The sequence below is a fragment of the Amblyomma mixtum genome, chromosome 1, assembly GCF_055824585.1.
Source record: "Amblyomma mixtum isolate Tamu chromosome 1, ASM5582458v1, whole genome shotgun sequence".
Lineage (NCBI taxonomy): Eukaryota > Metazoa > Arthropoda > Arachnida > Ixodida > Ixodidae > Amblyomma > Amblyomma mixtum.
This window is the reverse complement of record NC_143012.1, coordinates 266,963,440-266,987,813: the sequence shown is the minus strand read 5'-3', so window position 1 is coordinate 266,987,813 and position 24,374 is coordinate 266,963,440. Positions and strand designations below refer to the sequence as shown.

Sequence of the window (24,374 nt, the reverse complement as noted above, 5' to 3'; positions counted from 1 at the left end):
AATGTATGCACGATTTATTCAAATATTGCTTGCGGCTCGCAAAAAAAGGTCACGCCCGTGCTTCAGTACCTCTTAAGAAAAATATTTCGCTGACCTTTGCCCGATCTCATAGTGAAGAGTTTAGTTGGAAAGGGACCGGTATACTATTCTGGGTGAAGCTTCTTGCGCTGGAGCAATGCGCTCGCTAGTACGGACAGTCTTTGTTTGAAGAGAAAAGAGGAGGAAAGGAAAGATGAGAGGTTTATTTCAAATAAAGACGAGCAGGGTGACCAGCGGATTATTATTCTGCTACTCTGCGCTGGAAAAAGAAAAGAGAATAAAGAGGGGCATGATGGGTGATGTGAATAGAAGAGAGATGCGAATTTATTCAAAGATCTGGAGGATTCTAATAAAGAGCAAGACCGAAGGTTTGATAACTGACCAAACTATCGTTGCTTTAGAAGATGTGGCCTGCTCGACTGTCGTAATTTTCGGTGTACAGTCAGCACCGACTGTATAGTCCACGGGCCTCAGTTTTTGCTGAAACGAATTTTTTGAAAATAAATTGCTCACATCTGGTGCATTGCTTGTAGGAGCCAGGTGGCAACCAGCGCAAAAAAAAAAGTGTGTGCACGTGCAGCGCAAGTATCAAAAAAAGCTAGTATTACAATATTGTTTAAAATGTTATGCCATATCCCGACATATTGAAAATTAAAAACAGCTTTATATTCGCACCTATACGCAGTCCGAAATGCGTGAAATTTCAGCTCTTAAACATATATAGCCGACGTAATGTATATCGGAAAGTACGGTAGCGCTTTAATGCGAGCGGTTTGGCTGTCATGAAAGAAAAGCTGCGCGTGCTAAATATTATGCAAAAATGCGTGTTGTAGGGAAATAATTTTCTGGGGTCAATTTTGCACGTAACATTTCGGAGCCGAAATGGGATATGCGCCTCCGGCACGGGCTATTATTTTCTTTAAATTCTACATTTGCTTGAGAAGCCTTAATAGCTGCTGAGTTCGCTCTCATTAGTGGCATAAAAAAAAAAAAAAACTCTCTACTTGCTCCTTGGCGGCGTAATCTTTAAGGGTCAATTTTTTCTACGTTCTTTTGCATAGTGTTTCTTTATATTTGCCAAACGAAGGTTTTCCTCCGTTCCTTACTCATCTCTTCTCATTCCCCGGTCGTTAAGGGCAAAACTTCGGGTTTCTGAGCTCCAAGTTTTGTGAGTTATGGACGGGCGTTTAATAAGGGACCCATTTTCAAATAGATAGCTCAAAAGAAACCATTATTCTTTTCTTAAAAGAAAAAAAAAGTTTTCCGCGTCTTAAGTGGTTCCTGCCTTATTTTCGAAGTGCTATATAGCGTACGGCTGCTCTTAGACATGGCCTATTTGCGTTTGATGGGCCGCTTTTTGATCAGAGATACGTACAGTTCTCGAGCTTATCACTGCGGACGTGTGCAGTAATGTGACCGAGGGTGGGGTGAAGGGAGGAGCTAAACTTCACACTGTACCAACCAGCCCGCATCAGCCCTCTTGCTTCAACGAGCCTCTCCTGTTCTCCGCATGTAATCATACCCAATAATTCTGGAGAAAAGCGTTTTTGAGCGGAAGACCATTGACGAACGCAATTATTTCATGTAACGTAAGGTTTCAATATAATAATCAATATATCCGCCGATCACCCGACTGCAGTTTTGAAAAATTTTTTTCTATTAACGTTTTTGCTATCATCAAGAGCGTTCTCTATTGGTTTTCTATAGTAGTCTTAACTATTCGATGCGATAGATGGAAACACTTTAAAAGAATGATTTTGCTACATATCAGAAGAATGCACCACTGCCTTCAATATTCCATAAAAGTAGGTAACAATTTTTCAATTTTCATAATTTTTGTGCGAGAATGTTGGTCATGCTTCTACTTCTTCTGACAGCGGGTTATCTGTGTGTCCAATATAGGTGACAGCGCCGTATGCTGAGCCTCTGCAGAAAAAAAAAATCTACTGTGATTTGCACTTTAATAACCTGAGCACTGTTTTTCCTTTGTTTTTTTTTTCTTTGTGTGGGTTGCAGAGCCCATTGTTTCTGAGGGGCCATGTTCCGGGCGTGCATAATACGTGGGTCCAAAATGCAATTCTAAGGTGGACCAGTTACGTGACTTAGTGCGATCTTTTCTGCTTGTAACTGTGGTGGATGTGGTGCTCTGAAATCAGTAGCTTCAATACGGGGCGTAACACAGTATGAAGAAGGTGCTGACTTTATGAAGGTAAGGGTCACTTGCAATGAGGTGCGCGTTGAATTGCCGAAAAAGAAGGGAAAAACGTTTTGAGCAGGCCAGGATAAACTGAATTTACCTAACAAGTCTTGGGCGAAGGGCATCCGGTAAGGCGTATTGGTAAGCGCTGGATTGCGTTCGCATGTGTTCCTGCAGTTCTTTACCCCGCAAAAGCCTTTCGCAGTGGTCACTATTAATGAAATTGTTTTTCGGAATGCGTCTGAGAAAACCTCAAGTTTGCAGTTTTCGTCGAGTTCAAGCCCTCATTGTGAGTTCAGCGTTCTGAAAAATGCATGCCTTATCGTGCGGTGGTCCGCGATAAAACAATATCTCAAGGCGTCAATTTCAATTCCCTAGAGACTTCAGTATCGGTCTTGCTGTGAGCGTTTCCTCGCATGAAGTATTCAGGGACGCTCGAACTTCTTCTTGAAGGAGAATCGATATCGTCATCTCTAAGATGGCGCCATCGCAAAATATACGCCATCCGGCAGCGCGTTTTGAGAAATATTGTGACACCATATTTGACCTGCACCATGCTGGGTGAAAGAGGAACGGAAATAATCTCTAGTTTGAGCGCATTTCTCTTTTTTTCTACACAATTTCGAGAGAATAGAAGACGCACTCATCGTGAAGAGCGGGAAGAAATAAACTAAAGCGAAATAAAAGCGAGACGAAAGTGGATTGACGTGCGGAAGAAACGAAAACAGAAAGCTCAGTTGGGGCATTACGTGAGCCGAGAAAAAGTTACGGCTACGAACACGACATAGGGGAGATGTGAGAAGAGAAGAAGAAAGAAAGAACTCCACAGAAGGCGTAGTGAAATACTGCGAAGTAAACGTCATTCGCCGTGCAAGAATAGAGGAAAAAAGAAGAACAGAGGAGGAGGAGAGTGGGAGAGAGAAATGGCGTCCTTAGTGCTGTGGTGACAAAAACGGGGCGACAAATTGGTTTAGGCCTCCGTATCCGCCGCCATCGGTCGCTCGAAACGTACAGCGAGGGCCCTACTTGAAAGCGAGCCGTATGGCATTGCGTTGCCGAGCAAGCCACACGATTGGAACGACCATCACGTTCGGCTGGCGGCGGACAATTCTGTTTCAAAATGCCGCGCCAAACGGCGGCGGCTGCCCTGGGCGCGGCTGTCGTTTACCGCCACCTACAGTGTCTCTCCTTTGCTTTTTCCCTTCTCTTTCTGTTTCTCTTACATGCCGACTTTTTATTGCATTTCGTCCTTTAGCCTAAACGCCGCTGTTCCAACTTGTTCCGGACGTATGCGTGGCAATGCCTGCGGTTCACCGGTGGTAGCAAAATAAAAGATAAAATTGAGTTGTGCCGTTACAAGCAACACCGTGATGTCAGCGTCGCTGAACAGAAGTTCGCTTTTATTTTCTTGTTTCTCGGTGAATCGCCTTGCTTTTATGCTGTGTGAGAAAGGAAGCATAGAAAAGCGTAAAATTGAAAAAAAAAAAAAGAACTTTCGGTACCCAAAGTTTCTCCTAGAGCTGCATGACGATGTAATCTTGCTTTATTTGCAAAGAAAGTTAAGTTCCTGGAAGTAAGAAGTGAGTTTCGAGGCGAATGAACCACGAAAACAATTTGAGAGACAAGAGAAGGAACACTATGCATGTATGTCACTTAGAAGGGTGAAATGTCTGGGTGGGAACATGCGCCTTTAGCGGTTTTCTCTTTGCGTTTTATCCCTGCGATGGTTGGACATGTTTTGCAACTTTACCAAGGAGACCGGCTGGCAGAAACTTTGTTTTATTATATGCTTACGTTGCTTTTCTTTTCTGCGATACATCGTAGTTGTATGTGTTGTAAGAACAGCCACACCTCTTGTCTTTCACGGCGGCTACGAAATTGTGGCTGTCGCAACAACGGCTGTGTGCACGTGTAATTGAGTGCGGTCCCTATTAGAGCGGAGAAAGTTTTTGTGAAAAAACTGTTGAGAAACCTAACTGCGCGCTTGGTAGTCTGGCCTCTGATCTCAGCATTCTGTCAATATGAACACACGCTGAGCTTCACGCATCAGTGAAGCATTCATATGATATGTGAGATGGTAGTAGATGGCACGTTTTTTCGAAAAATATTAAGCTTGAGAATAAGATTATAACAGCAGAGAATATTGAGCGCTCCTTACCGCGTGTCATGGATGTAAATGTACGTGACTTCCTTTTAGCTCGTCACAGAAATCTCGGGAAAAAATATTTCTTTTTCTAGAATAACTACACATGTGTTAAAGAACTTACACAATGGTTACTAATGTGTTAAACGACATTCAGCAACATCTGTTTGCGTAATTGAATAGGATATTTTTTATACATTATTATTTCGCTCCTTCTCTTGATGAGAGTATGTTACGTCACTATACTGTCACTCGTGGCATCACTGTGAAAAACGCACTGCGCCGATGTAGCGTGGAGCGTTGCCGTGACGTCGTGCGTGTCGGCACTGCGTGCTGCCCAATCAGCGTGGCGGGGTGGTACGCCAATGATGACGACCTCGTGTGAGCAGGAAACGTACTATTATCAGCTTTTGTTTGCTCATTTAGTTGCATTTTCTGAAGTGGTCCCGGTTTATAACGTTCATTATGTGATATACTTTATCTTTAAAGAGATAGCTATCTTGGTTTGTAATTTTATGAAATGCTTTATAATCATTGTAGTCCTTCTTTTATAATTTTACGTACTGCTCGGTAACAGCCGTCTTCAATATGTGCTGTCAGTCATCTGAAAGAACCGGAACCTTTTCGTCAAGCTGTTACCGTAGATTTTAGTAGCAACTCCTCCATTGTGATAAAGAAAATAAACTTCAAACTTTCACTTCAAAAGCCGAAGCTGAGGCCGAAATCAGCTGAGATTCCGTGCCACGCGTTGCAAACCGCTTATTATGATTCTTGTTTCTTCGTTTCATATTTATAACAACGAATAGAACTATTCAACTCAGCAACGGCTGAAGCAATGACTCGAACGGAACACCACCGTCAAAAAGTAGCGTACAAGTGTACTCTGCAGAAGGGTGAAAGCACTGTGGGCACATAGTTCTTCATGGCGGACTAGACAAGGGACTTACGTGGTCCCAGAGACTGAAGACTAACGTTTCTTCTGCTTTCGATCGACCTCGTGCGTAGGGATTAGGATACTCATACTGTAGGAAGAGATATCCGCGGTAACCAATCTAGGGCTCCACAAAAGCATGACGTTGCAAGGATGAAAAAAAAAAAAAAAGCCAGGCGAACAGGCCAGCCGAGACTGAGATTCACGAAGGAAGATAGACCGGAGACCAAACCAGCGCATACCAGCGGACCAGACGAATCTCGCAGGACTGCAGTGCGAAGAAGACACCGATGCCCCAGGTTTAGATATTTACGATCTCCCAGGCATGGCGAACAACACCCTCTCTCTTTATATTTCTCTGCCCTACTCCTAGACTACCCGTACGAAGGCTGCGGCTTACATTTCCGCTGCCGAGATTGCGGAGGATGGCCCGCTCTATTAAAAGGAACAACGGCATTCAGTGCCGCGGCGATCCGCTTTGTCAGGACTGAGAGTGGCTCACCAGCCGACCTATGGGGGTCTCTGCAGGGGCCGGCACTCACCGAGATGCTGTCGCCGTAGCAATGGTCCAGATGGAAAGAAGAAGAATAGGCTGAGCCAGATATAGAGAGGGTCCGAATCGAAACGGAGGAGAGGGTTGACGGCGAGGGCTGGAGGAAATGAACGGAGCCAGAGGGGAGCGAACAAGAGGAGGGAATGACGAATATACACTGAGCTGCTGCTGCTGATGCGAAAAGCGAAAACCGCGACGGCAGGAATAACGAAAATAAGGAAAGAGGGAAAAGGAGAACAGAATACTAAGCAGAGCGAGAAAGAAAATAACAAAATGAATGAGCGGGAACGAAGTGGATCGCGACGGCAGAAATGGGAAGCTAGCAGGAAAGTGTAGATCCTACGGCTTCTTAAGAAAAATAAAAACAGACACAGAATGGAAATAACGGTAAAAGCCGAAACGCAGCTCGCGCACCGGAAATTGCCATGCCATTCAAGCGGCCTCTCAGAGGTCTGCGGCTTAGCGGCTCTACTCGAGGTGTCGGTTTTCGGCCAGGCAGACTCTCTCTATCAGCGAAGGCAAGTTCCTGTAGAAAAAGAAAGAGCGGCTCGCTGAAATTGAAACGCGGGCGCTAATCGGCCAGGGCGGTATTTGCGTAGGAGCTGGTCTATCTTCCTATTTCTGAAGGGAGGGAAGTTTTGTGTGTTTCTCTTTAATTTTCAGGCGTTATTCATTTTCTTGTCGTGCGCTTGAGCAGGACTACTGTAGGACTGGAATTCGTCGGGCGATGGAGGTCAACCCTGCTGTAGCCACCTGCATCTGTCATTTTCTGCATAACTGAACCAGACAGTGATCATGTCTTGCATAACATAGCAAAAACCGAATTCCTTGAGGTAAACACTGACAACTGTAATCGTCTTCGCGAAAAAAACTGAAACTGCACCGCGGCTTCTCGATCTCCTGTAGTAGTTTGTCAGCGGTGAATCGGGAAAACCTATTGCAAATACAGAAAAAAATATGTTTACATCATATAAGTATATTAATTTCCTATATGTATATGTATATTAATATATATGTATATTAATTTCCTATATGTATATTAATATATATGTATATTAATTTCCGTACGTATTTTCACTCATAGTGGCAGATGTATTTAGTCCTAGCACGTTTTCGCGCTTTATACCTTATCCTCTAAAATATGAGAGAGAGAAAATTCACGCCAGCAGTGAAAATAATCTTTTGCGCTCCCGACAATGCTGTGTTCGGTTTATGCACCGTCGTAGTACTAACACTGGCTTTCTTGGAACTGACTTCGGTCTGCGCACCTAAAATTGAGTTACAGTGACTCCCAGCATATAAAGAGGTTCCACCAGAAGCTTTTTTTCTCAAAATTAAAAAAAAAATGGATTCTGCATGCTGAAGACCGAAATCGGCCCGGCATATTTGCCATTCTGTGTAATCCGAGCTGGCCGCATAAGAGGAAAAGGTGATGAAAAAATTAGTACCTGGCCCTAGTTGCACTGCGTTGCAATACGATAGCATTAGCAGCTGTTGATGCTTTTACAGCAAGTAACGCGACTTCTGGTCTGGTGATATAACTTCCTTCTAGCCAATGGGAATGCTGCAATTTCTTGATACCACTTCCCTCCTGCCAAAAGAGAACGCTCCGGTCTGGTCAGTCAGCGTATTTAGCTTCTGTGGAAACATTTTCTTGGCCAATCAGGTTTTGAATGCTATTACATTAAAAGCTTGTGTATGGATGCAATAACAAAGGCGTGAAGTAATCAGGCAGTGCAATTTTACTGCAGTGAGAAGGCGATCAAGTTGAAGACGTCGCACATTCAGATCGGTAATCACAGCCTAAACGATTCTCAAATGACACGCCGCCAAAGTGCTTACGCAACGCTCATTCAGTGTTAACCGAGGAATTCTGGTTCTTACTGCCCTTACTGCGCCAAACGACTTTGATGACGCCATAGAACAACGTGACAGTGTACGACTGCATCATGTACGTGCGGTAGTAAGACTTAGAATGATACTGGCGTGATTCATTAATCTTGCGTCGTAACATTAAATATTCAAGTCCTTAAAAACATCTGTCTCTGCCGCACAGTACACTTCCATCTTGTCCTTTTGTTCCTTTCATTTCACGCTTAGCGTCAGAACCATTTATGCTCGGTGGGACCGCTCCGATATGTCTCGCCCGAGAGCGCCGGGGACAGCACGGCGTCGCGCCCGAAAAACCGCAGCGCTTCCATTGACCATTTTCCATTCGCAGCGCGTCGCCGGGCGCCGCCGAACTCGAGAGGCGCGTTCAAGTGCCACGCCATAACGGAATACATTTGTCAGCGACCCTAATTATCGGAGAAAACAATGCCGCTCGGCGAAGTCCGGATGTCCCTCTCTCGCACTCTGCCCTCTCCCAAATCAAGAGGAAAGAGAGAACACAACCGGGGAGAAAGGAGGGGACAAAATGACGCATAAAGACGGTCGCAAGTCGCTAGCGTTAAAACAACGCTCGTTTGTTTCATTCGACCGATGAAAGAGCGCCTTTTTTCCCCCCGGTGTAAGATGCAGCTGCGGCGCCCGTGCGTGCATCTGTAGTATTCAGCCTGTAATGCTGACTGCCTACTTTCAGCATTTTTTTTCTTTTCTCTTCTAATTCCTATACCGCTAGACACTTTCCGAACGACGCGACAAGATTCTGCGGCGCTAGGAACGATTCGTCAATTTCGGAGCGAGTTGTCATCGCATATAGCTGCCGTAACGCTGTCATTCCCTTCATCCCCATTTCCTTCCCCGGTTTCCTCCACTCCCTCGTCTCTTCCGACATAGGCTCTCCCTCCCCCGCCGCTTGTTCCGCACCAGCTTAGGGAGACGCGAACTGGAAGCTTGCCAGTCACATCTAGAGACGTGCGCCGCTCATCGGGCGGGATGCGTTTGTCGCGATAGCTGTGTTCGTCGCTGCTAGTGCGCGCGAGTCCGGGCGGCGGCTGCGATGAAATTGAAACTGGGGCTCCGGTGGGCGTGGCGGCACACGGAGGTCGTTAATCAGCCGAGCCGGGGCATGTTTCTTAATCAGGCCCATTAGTGTTGCGCACCGGACATGAAGCGAGGAGGAATGCTCGCCGTAGCGGCGGCCGCGTGCTGTTGTAACGCTGCGCGATGCAGCGGGAAAGGGGGAGAATGGGGTTAGTGCGTGCCTGCGTGCCGGAAAGTTCGAAGGAGGAGAAGGAAGGGTGTGGGACAAGCGTTTGGGAATGCAGGGAGCAGGAGGAGGAGGATGGAAATAGAAGCGTTGGCAGACAACAGGCACCCTTGGGTCCGTGCAATGCTGTTGCTGTGCGTTCCTGATCAGTCGCTGCCGATTACCCAGACGATCGTTAGAGGCGCTAAATTTTCGCGGAAGCATTATGCGAATCGTTTCTCGGTATTAAGGCTCTTTCAAAACTCACTCGTGGAAATACTGGTGCTTCTCTTCGTTGTAACTGCTGTCGATAGCGGTCTCAAAAAAAGAAAGAGAAAGAAGTGACATTTCGAAAGTAAAATTTCATGGCAGACATATGCATTTGCTATCACCGTCGGTGCTTTCGAGACATACTGGAAAATCCTGTTGTTTGGATTTGTCTTAGACGCTGTGCGTATTTTCGTACACTCGCGTTACCCCAGATGGTCGCAGTTTCAGCACTTGTCATCGCATGTTGTATATGCTCTGTGATAGTTGTCGATATTTTAGTGACTGCACCTAGTGTTTCCTCTTTCCGTAGCGTTGCACTATCTCCGGTCTCTCGCTGACTGACCTACTCCGTCCTTCTCGTCTGCAAACGCACTAAACACTTAGCACTTCATCCTACCTAGTGCGAAACCTCCCAACCTTAGCTGCGTTTAAAGTCCAGAGGCTGCTGAATCTATGCCATTAGCCAACGCACGGCCGTGTCCGTTACGAAGCAAGCACTTCTACGGGCGCAAAGCTTAACGAATTCGACCCTAAGGATGCTGACGCTTACCCTTTTTTGACAGCGATTAACATTATATTAAGAGAACTGCAGGCCTTATACCTAGCAGAGAGAGAGAGAGAGAGACCGCAGAAAAAGTAAAGAACGGGATATGAGCCAGTTATATCGTTTTACCTGCGCTGCATAGCATAAAAGAACATAAACTGACTAGAAACAGGAATTAGAGACCAGAGCACTGGTAAGTCAAATAATTAGTCCTGCTTGTTAAAGCACCTGGGCTCCTTTCTCATGCTAAAGATGTGGTTGAGATTGTAAAAACTAGGCCCTTCCTCAGTGGTAGATATATCTTAGCTTCTACTAATAACTCTACGTGCAAATGAATGGACATGTAACAATCACCTTTGCTCAGTTAATTTACCGCCGAGAAATTGAGTTTACGTGCATGTAATTAATGATTAAAGGCGGACTAGGAACAACTTCACCCGAATATTGTTCTGAGTAAATTTAATTACCTGGCTCTTTCCGGCTATGTTAACGGCTGTCTGAAATAAAAAAAAAACTAATTTATGGCTGGGAAGACTGAATTTAAAGAAATTTCCGCCACTCATTTCACACTCGAGACGTCCACACCGAAAAGGGCTCCGAGAGCACCGTTGTGAAGTGAACGGCGTTGTAGCGTTGACTTCGGGATCAACATGAAAAGATAAAAAACTCGTTGTCAACGTATGTCATTTACTTGCGAAATAGTCCGCTGTTACGACACCTAGCTGTATTTCGTTTTTCATGCTTTTCTATTTGAGAAAAGTACGATTTTCAAGGAAATTATTCACCTTGTCACTGAAATCTCGTAGTCAATGGCTACAGTCCACCTTAAATTTGTCCGCAGGGTAGATTTATAGACTGATGTGTAGCTCTACCCCTCAGTCGTTTTCATCACAAATACCGATATGTAATTCAGGATGTTTGCGCCGAGAAGCTTTACACACGAGAAGCTTTACGAGAAGCTTTGTTATTCTTCTTGTGGCTTGAAGTTTTTCTTCTCATTTTACCACTTGGAGAGAATTTCCTGCATAATTTTAATGAAAGAATATTAGCATCTACTGTGAATTATCAGTTCCTTTTTTTTCATTACGCCAAAAATTGTTTGTCATATCACACGCGTAAACTCTAGAAATGGCTGCTCTAGTAAAACATTTCGCTCCGTAATTTTCTTTTATTTGCTTTCCTGCATGACTCTAGCTTTATGCGATATTATAAATGTGCCGCTAATATTATGCTCGTTTCAGAGATCGTGTACGGTAGTCAGCCATGCAACCAGTTACAGGTAATAGTAAAATGAATCAGTGATGCATTTATACATTCCGATATGAAAATTGGTTTTTGAGGAAAGGGCTCAGTAACTATCTCATTTCATACGGGACGTATCACAACCGCGCCACGAGAGAAAGGTTGAGAAGGGAGTGAAAGAATAAAGAGAGGGGTGGCATATCGGAGGGCTCAAAATAATTTCGAAGAGCAGGGGATCTTTAACTTTCACTGATATCTCACAGCAGGGCCTTTTGCGTTGTGGCTCGAACGAAATGCGACCGCCGCGGCCAGGTATTCCGGTATTTCCAATACCTTTCAACTAGACTATCACCGGGTCTCTGCTTCAAATCATAGAAACAACCTTATTTCATTGGCTCACTGGCTCACCACTACGCTTCGGCACCTACCAGCAAGCTCTGCGCAGACACGTGATAGTTACCCTAGCTTAACAACACCGGACTGAATGTTTCCACGAAGTCGTTTTCTCTGTCGCTTTTTTGGTAAACGTTCGCATTTAAAAAAAAAAAAAACGAAAAGCTTCGCATTTGCTACTTTCCATTACAACACACAAAATGATATATACACTAGACGTTTTAAGTTACAGCGATACAGTGCACCTGAGAAAGAAAGAGTGAAAGCGACGCCCGTGTGCTGGCCTTTAATCAAATGAACGGACCGCGAGATGTTACAGAGCGTTTTGTTTAATTTGCTTGGCGGTGCGAGTTCGGAGCAAAATTTGCTTTATCACCAGCAGATAAAAAAAACTGTAATATCCCCTTCCATTCTGAAATATACAGAAATCAGAAATGCAATTAGCATAAGCCGTCTTCCACGAGCGAGACCTGTGTGGTTTAAAATTCATGCATTGTTTATGTGAGTTCATTAAGAAGAATGAGCAATCACCTCTCGTTTTCGAAATGTTCTTCCGTCGTCGTTTTGGAGACGTTTATCAGAACTTCGAGCAACAAAGACTTGTCTTGCAATTACGCTAGAAACTTCGTTGCCCTATGAAACTCGCTAGCGTTGCCCCTTTCAGTATTTTCTGTACAAATGCTCAACGCTCTTTTAAGTTTCAGAAGGATCTTTTCTAGACTGCAGTCATTCTGGAGAAAAGGAGAAAAATCACAAAATTTTTCCAAGAATTTAGTTTCACTTTGGAACTTGTCCAAAGATCTGACAGCAAAAGACATAGATAAACCTGCAGCAATTTGAAGAGAAAGAAAAAAATCTGTGAGGTATGGGGGGGGGGGGGGGGGATAAAACTGGCAAAAGAAACAACTCGTTACACCGACGGCGAGCACTCGCTTGTAATTAAACCACTTATTAGGAACCTTGTTGTCCGCCTTCTTTCTGGGCGAGTGGAGATAAAACCCGCCAACAATGAAAGCAATTAGGCGCCAGCTTCGCCGAGCCTTTCACACGAAGGCTGTCGGAGGTTGTGAGAGAGGTACGTAGTGGAAAAGAATATATAAAATGTAATCAGTGAGAAGAAAACTGTTTACGAAGTAGGGAAGCTTATCTCGCCTAATGTTCGGCGGCCTCAACAGAAGCCCTGCTTTTCTGAAGGAGACGTCTGTTTTTGCGCCCGCCTTGTAACATAATACCAGTGAGAAAATTTTGGAGCTGGAAGAAACGTAATCCCAACTTTATTGGAGTCTGTGTGCAGCAACAGGAAGCAAGTGCATTGAAAAAAAAAAGGTCAACGAAAAGTCAGAACGTAAATAGAAGAGAAGAAGTCGTCTCATGTCTGAAAATTCCTTTCTTACTGACTGTGATTGTCGAGGAAGTATTGCTTTACGCGAATCCTTGACTTTAATAAACCTAACAGTTTACTTTGTAATAAGGGAGTAATTACTCATTGGCATCCACCCAAGCGCAGCCATACGGCTACAAAGGAAAGCTTTCCTTTGTAGCCGTATGGCTGCGCTTGGGTGGATGCCAATGAGTAATTACTCCCTTATTACAAATTTACTCCACCTTGGGGGATTCCCCTAAACATTTGACCAACAGTTTACTTTGTTTCCAGTTTCTTTTCTATGGCTAGGGCAGTGACTGAACTATTTCGCACATAGTACATAAACTTATGTTGTCAGAGAAAACTTGATTATGTGAGCCTTGTATGTTTATGTTCATGTTCGCTCACCAGAAAGTGCGCCGATTGGCGAGAAAAAATGGGCTTAAAAATATTCTCCGCCGCACGATTCCAATTCATGACGTAAAAGTCGAAAAGGATTCGCGATCAGCGTTCAGGAGTGACTGGGTGTGTTGCCTAGCCTCAGAGATGAGCGAGAAAGTGTCTTGATGTAGAATTTTTTTTTGTTTGCGGAAACGGCCGTGGATGGCGGCACATAGATACAAGTTTTTGGTCTTTTATAGCTTATTAGAATCGCCGCTTTCAATAAACTAGTGTCCTGGTCCTTAAAAGATGGTTCGAGTTTGTCCTTCAGTTTAAGCTTCAGTTTGTCCTAAGCACAATTTTAAGATACACGAAGACTACGAGGAGACTTGTCAGTTGCAATGGGAGATTTTTACATGTAGCAACATGCCACTGACGCCATTGAGGAGCGGTAGAAATTTGCAATAAAAACTCTGCTCATCATTCCGCTCAGATTTTCGCCGCAAAATAACGTGTTGTTTAAATCATAACTGACATTTCGTAGGCATAGCTGTGTACTATTTGCCTCTGGGGGCGCACGCCGGCTGTCTGAACGCAGCACCAATGCGCCTGATTGCTGCCGTTGCACGAAGCAGAGAAGAAAATTGGCCTACACATCTCACTCAGCACGTGCGTCGCATGCGTACCGCCCTTAATCCTAGTGGTAGCGACGTGAAATAAAGAATAAACGGCGACCAGAAGAGCACGAAGTGGTCGAGTGCGCAGTTAGAATCTGCATACTGAAAATGAGCAGCTAGCGCTGACGCCAGTATCATGAGGTCATCAAACTAATAAAACACAATCATCAAACACAATCAAACTAATAGCGTCCTGTGCACACACAGCGAGATCTGAACCAGCGTCGTCGTGGTATCCGCATACATGATCGACGTTCCTATTTGTTTTTCATGCTACAACTTGCTTGATGGGGTTTGGATTATTCCAAAGCCAGCAAGCCCCTTCAGGATGTGCAATATGACTTGGGTTTAACGTGAGTGAAGATAAGCGCTCAACTGCCGGAAAAGGACATCATTATGCGGGAGTTATGGCCTGTACTAAAATATGTGATCAACCCCATTTAAGACCTGCTCTTGAAAGAAAGCCCCGAAGCTACCTCTGCTAAGCATGCTATATATTACGCAGTGGGACGCCTAATTGTTTCAATTTTCATGCAGGAGTGCATGAAACGGCTGCATTTCCAACTCTTCTTGTCTGCTAATTTTACGGCATGAGCCGCTGAACGGAGCATGCAGCCCGAGAAGTTGCGTGGATGAAGCCGTTCGAGGTCACTGATCGAAGAAAGAGAGGGATCAGCTAGAGGGTGGCGATGGGAGAAAGAAGGGTAAAAGTAAGGGGAGATAATGGAAGGACACTGTCGCAGACAGTAAAAATAGAAGGAAGAGATAAAAAAATGGCTGAGGCTTAACTTGGTTAAGCCTGGAGAATGCGAAGCATCATCAGGTCGCGTAATTTGGAGGCGCACAACCACAGCGACGGCCCGAGGTGGGCCCCCGTTTCTCCACTGTCGCGACGTCATCGTGTCACGTGGTGTGACGTCATGTATCACGTGATTTGGAGGCGCACAACCACAGCGACGGCGCGAGGTGGGCCCCCGTTTCTCTACTGCCGTGACGTCATCGTGTCACGTGGTGTGACGTCATGTATCACGTGATTTGGAGGCGCACAACCACAGCGACGGCGCGAGGTGGGCCCCCGTTTCTCCACTCCCGTGACGTCATCGTGTCACGTGGTGTGGCATGGCATCATCGTGTCACGTGGTGTGACGTCATGTATCACGTGATTTGGAGGCGCATAACCACGGTGAAGGGCTGAAGTGGTAGCTAAAGTAGTATGCTTCGCATAAAATGCCGGCCAAGAAAGATAGGCGAGAGAAGCAAGATAACAAGAATGGTCAAGGAAGAAAGAAGACAACAAAGAGGAGGAGATAAAAGGATGCTGTTGCGGCTTGAAAAATGGAAAGATATGAATCTCAAACGTGTGATGCGATGCCACCCGCTGCTTACTACCAGAGCCGTGAAGGCCATCGGCCGTATGAGCTTATCTAACCGTCTCTGTATTGCTGTCCGCCCGGTTGGGTGGTTGCAGCTCGGAAGCGAAGTACTCGGTGATAGGGAGCTCAGACAAGATTCCCTCAGCAGGAGGCTGGAGAAGCAAACCAGCGAGCGTGGACGGCGCAGCAGCTGCCGTGCCCCACTGTTATATGCGACTCGAAGGACAATCGTCGCGCTCTTCAGGAACGTCGTCGACAAGACCCAGTTGTGCTCGCTGCCGAGCGAGAAGCCGATCGGCGGCACAGACAGATCGAGGACGAAGACCTCGCAGGAGCGCGAGCGGTGCCGTAGAGAACGCACAGAGGGCGAACCTTAAACTTCTAAAACTGCCGTCTCGGACGAGGTTCGTGTTAGGAGAGCCACGGTGGAGCGATAACGTAGGAAGCATCAGAAGGAAGCAAGCGCCGCTGTTGCCGCGCAGTTGCCGGCTCACACCGATGGTGGACTGGGCCGCTGCCTAGTTTAGCAAGGTTTTCTTTTTTTTGCATCCATCTGTTCGTCCGTCGAGACCACTACAGGACTCGCCAAAATAAAATATACGCTGTAGGCGGCAGGTTTCAATGGGATTCGTGCTCTAGACTCATAGACGCCAGCCAGAATCTCTAACCACTCGACCATCTCCCCAAGAGAGTCTGAGTCGTCTGGTCGGTATTTCTGCTTACCTAAGTCCTGCGCATCGCCGAGCTGAAGTTATTTCCATAAATGACTAGATGATGCCACAGAGGCTAGTTTCTAGATGGCTATACATACGTAGTGGCCTTCACTTCGCCGCCGCCTCTTCTGATCTGCGCGCTAAGGGTATCCTGCGCACTAGAGGTAACGGTATAAAGGTGACCCGCCTTAAGGGCGAGACGCGATAGCTAATGGGTCAATGCGCATATATTTAGAATTGTCATTTCTCTCTTATCCAACATAGATCCTTGGCAATCCTCATACCACTCCTGGCTCACGGGTCCGGAATGGCAGTTGCTGCCACCGATGGGTCCTGTGCGATGCAAGTTGATCTTACTGAGTAACCCTGCGCGACCAAACTAATTTAATCGCGACCTGCCAGTGCTCCGCGATGGAAGGGGCTGTCACTGATTGGATTTGTGCTATCCACGTTTCTCTTCCCGAGTGACTTCGAACGGCCAATCACTAACTGAACCGTCACCTGCCAGTGCCCAGGGGTGGCAGGTGCAACAAACGGTAGGACTTGTGCGATCCAGATTTACCCGAGCAACCTCGCGCGTCCATTAATTAATTTAACCGCCACCTGCCAGGTTGCGCGAGGACGCCAACTTTTATGCATGCCATCGAGGGTCGATCTCTCTCTCTCTCTCACACACACACGCACACGCACACGCACACACACACACACGCGCGCGCGCGCGCGCACACACACACACACACACACACACACGCACACGCACGCGCGCGCGCGCGCACGCACACACACACACACTCACTCACTCACTCACTCACTCACTCACTCACTCACTCACTCACTCACTCACTCACTCACTCACTCACTCACTCACTCACTCACTCACTCACTCACTCACTCACTCACTCACTCACTCACTCACTCACTCACTCACTCACTCACTCACTCACTCACTCACTCACTCACTCACTCACTCACTCACTCACTCACTCACTCACTCACTCTCTCTCTCTCTCTCTCCCTTGATTTCGCTCAGGGGGGGCTAGCGAGGCTTACGCCTTAAAAGTACACGGTCCTATAAAATGGCACTGAGTCACTAACACTGCCAAGTGCTGAGAGAAGGGAGCTAAAAAAAGGAGGTGAAATGTCTGTAAACAGAATCGCCTGCTATGGGACCGACGCTGCTTGGGTTTCTAGCAAAAACCTGTTCTCCATGCCGATCGGAACATGCAAATGTTGATGCAGTCTGTTGCTTCCGCATAGAATCAAAACAGATGCGTATCATGAGATCGATGAAAAATCGAAAGCATATTCATCGGAATAATGCACTGAGCGCCAAAAATATTCAATGAGAAAGCTTGTGTGAACCCAAACGGTGGGTTTTGGTTTTGGCTTGACTGTGCACTATATCTGTTCTCCCGGTCTTTATAAGGCGAGTTAATGACGCGTTCGTTCTGCTGGAAACCGAAACAAAATGGGTGACTTTTTTTTGTCTGCTAGAAGCCGGAACCTACAGCAGCACGCTCGTTTGCTGGGAATAACTTTCGTTTTTAATCTTTGCTCAATAATATCGAAAATAACGAATCTATGCACGCGTTCAGTTGTACTTTTTCTTATCGTTTTCAAGCAGTAACTGTTGTGAGGCACTGTTGCTTAGGGCGATCATCTGGCAAACGAGCCTCGCATAAACATCGGCGCATTAGCGTCCGACGATTAAGCGCATAAACGTGGTGGCCAACAAATCAAGAGAACGTACAAGTCGTTGACATGGAAATAAGTACCGCACCCGAGTATCCATCACGCGCCTTCTCCATGCCCACGTGGCATCCGCCGCCCGCCCCCTAAGCACCGACGCGATTGTGCCATCTATCATGCGCCGCGAAAGCCGCTGCGCGAGAGGCGCCATTCTTATCGAGCGTCAAAAGGCCACACCAGTGCTCCGGGCCGACGCGCGTCTGACGAACGCCGATGGGGGTCCCGGGCCGATATTCGAGGAGTGCGCTGGATAGCTTCTTCCCGAGTGCAGGGGTGGAGACGACACGCCGAGGAAAACAAATACGGCAGAGGAATAGAGAAAGAGAAAGAGGGTGCCACGTGGCGTAGCTACAAATAAATGGCCTGATTATACGGCTGTGATCGGGCATCGCCGAAAAGGAATTGTAGAAGACATCCCTGGGGCGCAAAAAAGTCGGCCAACTGATAGCGTGAGCGTGGGTCTCTTTCTTGCACCCTCGTTTCATCTGCTGTTCTGAACACTTTGCTGAATGCTAATAGATGCCGAAATGCTGCGGGAAAAAACATCTCCGCCTTGTTTCTGTGAATAGGGGCCGCATAAGGGTGTGTCTTTGTTGTCAGAGTGCGGGGTTCCCACATTATTCAGGTTTGTGTAAACAAGGAAGGCTCATACTGAAAATGTTTTGTAGATGTCCTTACAGCATTACAAGTCAGGTTACGAAGTGTTATGACAAATTTTATCAGAAAATTTTGTTGTTATTGCTCCAGAAACATGAGTCATCCTAAAATAGCATGTTTACTTGCTGAGGTGTTATTACATCTTTCTTTCTTTTTCATTTTAAAATTCTCGCCATGTTCTCATTTGCACTGTACACATGTCCTGCTGTAAAATAAAGAGAAAACCGTTTTCACTAAGAGAATAAAACCTAAATGTTCATTGTGTTCTTTAAAATATTGAGGATTTTTTGATGTTTTCAGACTGCGAGTGCATCAGCTTTAACAAAAATAGAACTGCAAGTATATAGCTGTGAACGATATGACTTAACATCCAAACTCGCCAAGGCTTTGCATCCTATCGTTCAGAAAAATTTAAATTCCTGGACGTTGAGCAACGCCGCTACCTACTTAATTGCTACATTGAAGCGCTGGTATGCTAAGAGTACGACAGAATTTCTCGAGTAAAAGGCATTTGGATTTTATAGTTTGCTTCAGCTTAGTTAGATTCGGGTGCCACTCTCAACCTGATTTAGTGATCGCATTTATTTTAGAGGTTATCTCGTTATGGGACACTTCTGATATAATTCTGCATGATTAATGGTTCTAACAATTGTTATATCACCGCCATTATGATCGGCAAAGGTCACACCTTCTCACCTGAAGGAGGAAGGCCTTAGGCTTCTTCTTGTTACATCTTTAGGTGACAACCCGGAAATCTATTGCTTGGTTCGAAATATTTTCATTTATTTTTTTAAAAGTTACTCCCGTTGCTGTGCTCATCACCTGAACTTCTGATAGGGGAACAGATGACAAGGCTTCCTTAGAGCTTCCATGAATTAAACCAGGTAATAATTAAGAACATCGGAAAACACTCAAAAGACGAAGGCAGAGAAAGACGGACATCAGGCCGCTGTATTTTGCGCTTTCCAAAATAAACTAGAGAAAAAACGACCCCCTTCTTGTATTAAACTTTTTGAGGCCTTGCGTTTGGATGCGCGGTTGAAGTGTGGAGTCATTTAATGAAAGAAAGAAACTGGATCAATCAATCAATCAATCAATCAATCAATCAATCAATCAATCAATCAATCAATCAATCAATCAATCAATCAATCAATCAATCAATCAATCAATCAATCAATCAATCAATCAATCAATCAATCAATCAATCAATCACTCAATCAATCAATCAATCAATCAATCAATCAATCAATCAATCAATCAATCAATCAATCAGAAGAAAATTCAACGAAGCAGACTAAACCAGCTTTTAGCCCTGAGCGCTACAATGCTTTTCACGAATACTTTATCGTTTCGGTACTGAAAGCGAGTGCGATAGCAGGGACATCTACGTTCTTCGCTTTTTAATGTGAAAAAATTAAAGTTGTAGTCACACCAAAGCACCGTCGATGTCCGGTATCACTGACTTCGCCGATATGTCGAGAGAGTTATCGTGACCTAGTGACGCCATAAAAACTTGCCCTGATAGGCTGCCCTGATTGGTCGAAAGAGGTCACGCTACCTTGTGACGACACCAAAACTCTCCCTTCATGGTCTGAGCAACCTAGTTTTTACAGAGCAACCTAGAAAAAGAATTGAAGTCATTCATAAAAAAAATGGGATATATCTAAATGTTGGCAACGTCGCTGCATAGCGGATCCTTGCTACTGCACCTAGCAGTGTCCGAATATGGTGGTTGATGGGCTGAGAGAAACTGATGATGCAAACACACACATAAGGCGCAACAGAAACTTGCGATGAATGTGGAATCTATTCCTGGGGTATTCCACCTTAATGTGACTCAAGCGTCTCTATGGTTTTCATTCTTCATTTGTTTGTTTGCTGAACACACTCGTCGCATCGTCTTCTGTTTGTTTATGAATTGTACGTTTCAAGAATGGTTCGAGGCATTATTATCCATCGAGCGAACTTGCACTCAGTGAAGCAGAAAAACATGGCAATGAACTACGATAACAAAAGCATTACCATTGTTACCGCCTGCGAATATGCATTGCAGCTTGAGCACACGAAACGAAAAGAGGGCTGTGTTTTGTCTAACTATCATTTTTGCGTGGGCTAGCGGTTTGTGCGAGTTTGTCACCAACAGACTCCGTACCAAGACAAGCAAGTAGGATCTGCATGAGTTTCAAGAAAGAAATAACGTCAATAAATGTCTTTATGCTTTCAGCGTCAGTCTCTCTTATCGGTTAAGGCACGTCAATGTTACCTGTCGGTGCGGCTGATGATGCGGATACATCACGAACGCCCACGCAATATTTGCAGCGTAGCATTTGTACATGTTCGTGTGTTATTTCTTCTTCATCTGCGCACCATTACTATTTTATCGTCTCATAGCAACAATGGTTTGTTTCTCCTCGCAATCAATAATTGCTTTCTATGTGCACGCAATAGGCGGTAGCTTACTTTTTGTTTTAAGCCTCAAATACCCTGATTGTTAAGCTCATGATGTTTTCTTGTGCTTCGATTTAGTTCCGCTCCCCTGAAGAGCTCTCTTTGTGGGTTCAGTTCAGTTCACTTCAGTTCCGTTTATTTCAGTCATGTACAATGGCTGAGGAGAAAGGAAAAAAAGTCGCACACGCGGCTTCGCAAAGCTCCCATCTCGCGTAGCGGTTCGACACGGGGATGGCAGATAGCAGTTGGTGAAAACAAAAACAAGAAAGTGCATGAAAGAACAAATAAGTACAATACCTTCCTAATAGATCCCAAGCATAGTCTCTGCACTGTTTCACAGAGGCAAAGGATAGCAGATTATTCATATTACATGCATACCTTTTATGTTTCACCGTTGGATACTATTCAGTGTTTTGTAGGAACATATTTTTGTTACTGTTATATGAAATGGAGGGAATGGATGGATTAGTTAAAGTGTATCTGTTCAAGAACGATTGTAATACATATCTTAGTGTTTGAAGTCCGTAAGGAAAGGATTTTAGTTCTAGTTAATAGCATGTTAATAACTCGCTCTAGCGCACAGACGTGATGCCGATTTTCCTGAGTATAGAATCTAGCAGTAGCGACTATTGCGTTGAGCAGCTACTACACCTGTGTTCAATTTCCATTTTTTGTTTTATTTCTTGCCCAAATGGCGTCGTTCTTCTTCAACGATATTGCCTCTTCTGGGAAGTCACAAGCCATAGTTTATTGCCACTTTTACAAATCGGTTAAAGCCGTGTCCTGCTTCAGCAGGGGCCTTTTTTTTTGGCGTGAGCGAATGAGGTATTTCATCCTGAGGTATCTGCTTTTGACGGAGAGTCAATGAAAGCTCGTGATGAACTTGCAGAATAAAAGTTCGCCGCTCTTATTTTTATCTTAGTAGAAAAAACAAACCGCGGAAAATTCTTAGAGCCAGTGGGTCCCACCCTCCCCTCCTCCCTTTTTTTTTCGAAAATACATCTAGAAGAGCTCTTTAGCTTTCAGATGGGAGTGGTAAAAGCTTATCTTCTATGAAAGCTGAGGGAATCTACAGCTGAAAGTAATGAAAAACTGGAACCCGCCGCGGTGGGTGAGTTGCTTTGGTGTTCTGTTGGCGATTCCAAGGTCGCGGGATCGACTCCTGGTCACGGCGGCCGCATTTTGACGAAGGCGAAATCCAAGAAGTCCTGTGTGCTGTGCTATTCAGTGCATGTTAAAAAAACTCCAGGTGGTTATAATTAATCCGCAGCCCTCCACTGCGGCGTCCCTCAAAGCCCATGTGTCGCTACAGAACGTTAAACCACACAATTAACTATTACTTTATCTATTAATGTTAATTACTGCAAGGTATTTTGCGGCTACCATTTGCATTATGGGGAGAAAAAAAAGCGAGGCTTTTTAATAAAAAAAGACAAAAGTTGAAAGGTAAGTATCAACGACGCAGAAGAGAAATGGCGATATTGTGAATATTGCAAGAACCAAGTGGTTGTGTGTGGTGCATTATGTCACTGAGTGAACTTTCTCGAAGGAAATAGCCGTTCTACGGCCGCTTTTAAAGGTGGAAGGTTGGTGCAGCTATGTTTGTCTAAACGTTGTTAGCAGCAAGCACGAGTCGCTGGGTATCGGATTTAATTAGCGAGCCCACAAAAAGCAGCTGTGTAGTGTCCGCATAAAAGCAGTCCGATTTTAATTAAGCCCAAGATATAGTACGTGTTTGTGTCGAACTAAGCGCACAATAGTTTATTCTGAAGTATTTAAGGTTTTTATTTCGAATTACTTGCATGGATATGCAGACTATAAGGAAATTTTATGCATACGACCACAGTTGATAAAATTTTATGGTCGTGACCATAAAGTGACATGACTTTTTCGTCTGCGTGTGCATTCGGAAACTGATGATGCCACCGATAGCACCCTGACATTTAGTATAGGTTTCTTTGTCCGCTTTTTCTGTTAATTGCAAAATGACTAGGCATGCGTGAACTGTTTACTACTTAACGTTGGGCCGAGCAAAGACATTTTTCTAGGGATGGTGTAGGTTTTCTGGCCCGTCAGCCTTCGTAATTGCGTTGCGGTGAGAGATGCTAGCCCACACTAGGACGAATTTTTCTTTATGTACACAGCTTTGTTAAAATCCTATAGATTTTCCTTAGCATTTAGACTGCGTTTGGGTTCATGGTAATGAGCACTTTTTTTCTTATTATAGCCTTTTGGTTTGCGACATTTTTCTGCTCTTAAAAGATCGCAATGTTCATCCAGGATTAATAATTTAACTGTTACTTTAACTGCTTCTGAGAGCAATTTCGACATGATATTTTCGTCCAGGCTACCTTTTCTTGGTACTAGCACATGTCTTCGAAAATCATAATCCTGCCAGATTTGTTAATATGTCCTTTACGCAATGTTTCTGGTTTTCAGATTTTTGCGCAGGAATGTTAAAAAAATCAACATGCTTTGCATATATGCTGAGCGCATAATTAGTGTCAATTTTCTAAGAAATAATAAGGGAATGAACAGACTGAACCCATGGGCTCCGTACCTTTTATGTGCCTGCGTAGTCTGATAAGTTGCCATGGTTCAGCTTTTGTCACTACCCATATTCTTGTTGCATTTTTTTTGCGTGTTTTTTACTAACAACTGAGCAAACGATAGAAGCTCCCATTCGCTCTTTCAAGAAATAATTTTTGCCTTCATGCTTAGACGCAAGTTTGGAATTATTTAGGCTCTCTGCTTTTCTCGTGAGCCACCAAAAATGTCAACAGAAATAAGCGCCACATTTACGAAAGCAGAAAGTGTATTCTGCGACGATTTTTGAGCGGTCAAGGCAAAGGGGACAAAGTGATGAAATTGAGAAATGAGTGAGTGCCAATTATGAACTAAGGAATGCTTCACACTGGCGCTAGAAAAGGCCGCCTTGTTCATGAACTAGTTTCGTATACAGTGTTAAGCAGGCTGACGTGAAACGTAACCTGATGGTACACTGTAACATGGACTCGATAACGCTGACACAGCAATCTCAATTGTGAATTGCTCTCATTTAAACTTGCAGCTCTGTCAAACAACATTTATTTGCGTCTGTTGATGCACCAATGGTTCAAGTTTGTGATTGCACAGCTGTTTATTTTTTCAGTGTGGTTCATTATCACGTCGATATGAGACATGGGCTTGGAATTACCAGTATTAGAGATTTTATGGCACTGTCACTGCATTGTTAAGGAAACTTTGCACCCCCCCCCCCCTCCCCCGCCCCCACAAACCTGTCCCCTACATCTCGAGGGAATACGAACAGTGCGTTGAACCAGTTTTAGCTTGTTAGAGTCAAGCCATGCAACATATACTGAAGGAATCCCACACTCATATCCATCGACATGTTTTTTTTCTCGCAGTGGTGTCGCAGCCGTTTGAGGTGCGTGCGTACGACGAATTCGTGACGAGGGGCAACGCCGCTCTGTTCCGCTGCCACCTGCCGTCGTTCGCTAAAGACGTGCTCGCCATCACCGGCTGGCTGAGGGACGACGGCCTGCTCATCCACACGCCACTCAGCGAAGGT

At 44.9% G+C, this 24,374-nt stretch overlaps 1 protein-coding gene across 1 annotated transcript in view; it reads left to right on the top strand.

Moving 5' to 3' along the window:
* Window positions 1–24,374, top strand: part of LOC149371623 (cell adhesion molecule Dscam1-like) — a 407,986-nt gene that overhangs the window by 171,492 nt on the left and 212,120 nt on the right. The window contains exon 3 of the mRNA XM_089565878.1: window positions 24,211–24,372. Within this exon, the coding sequence (XP_089422004.1) occupies window positions 24,211–24,372 (162 nt within the window). The remainder of the gene's footprint in view (window positions 1–24,210; window positions 24,373–24,374) is intronic.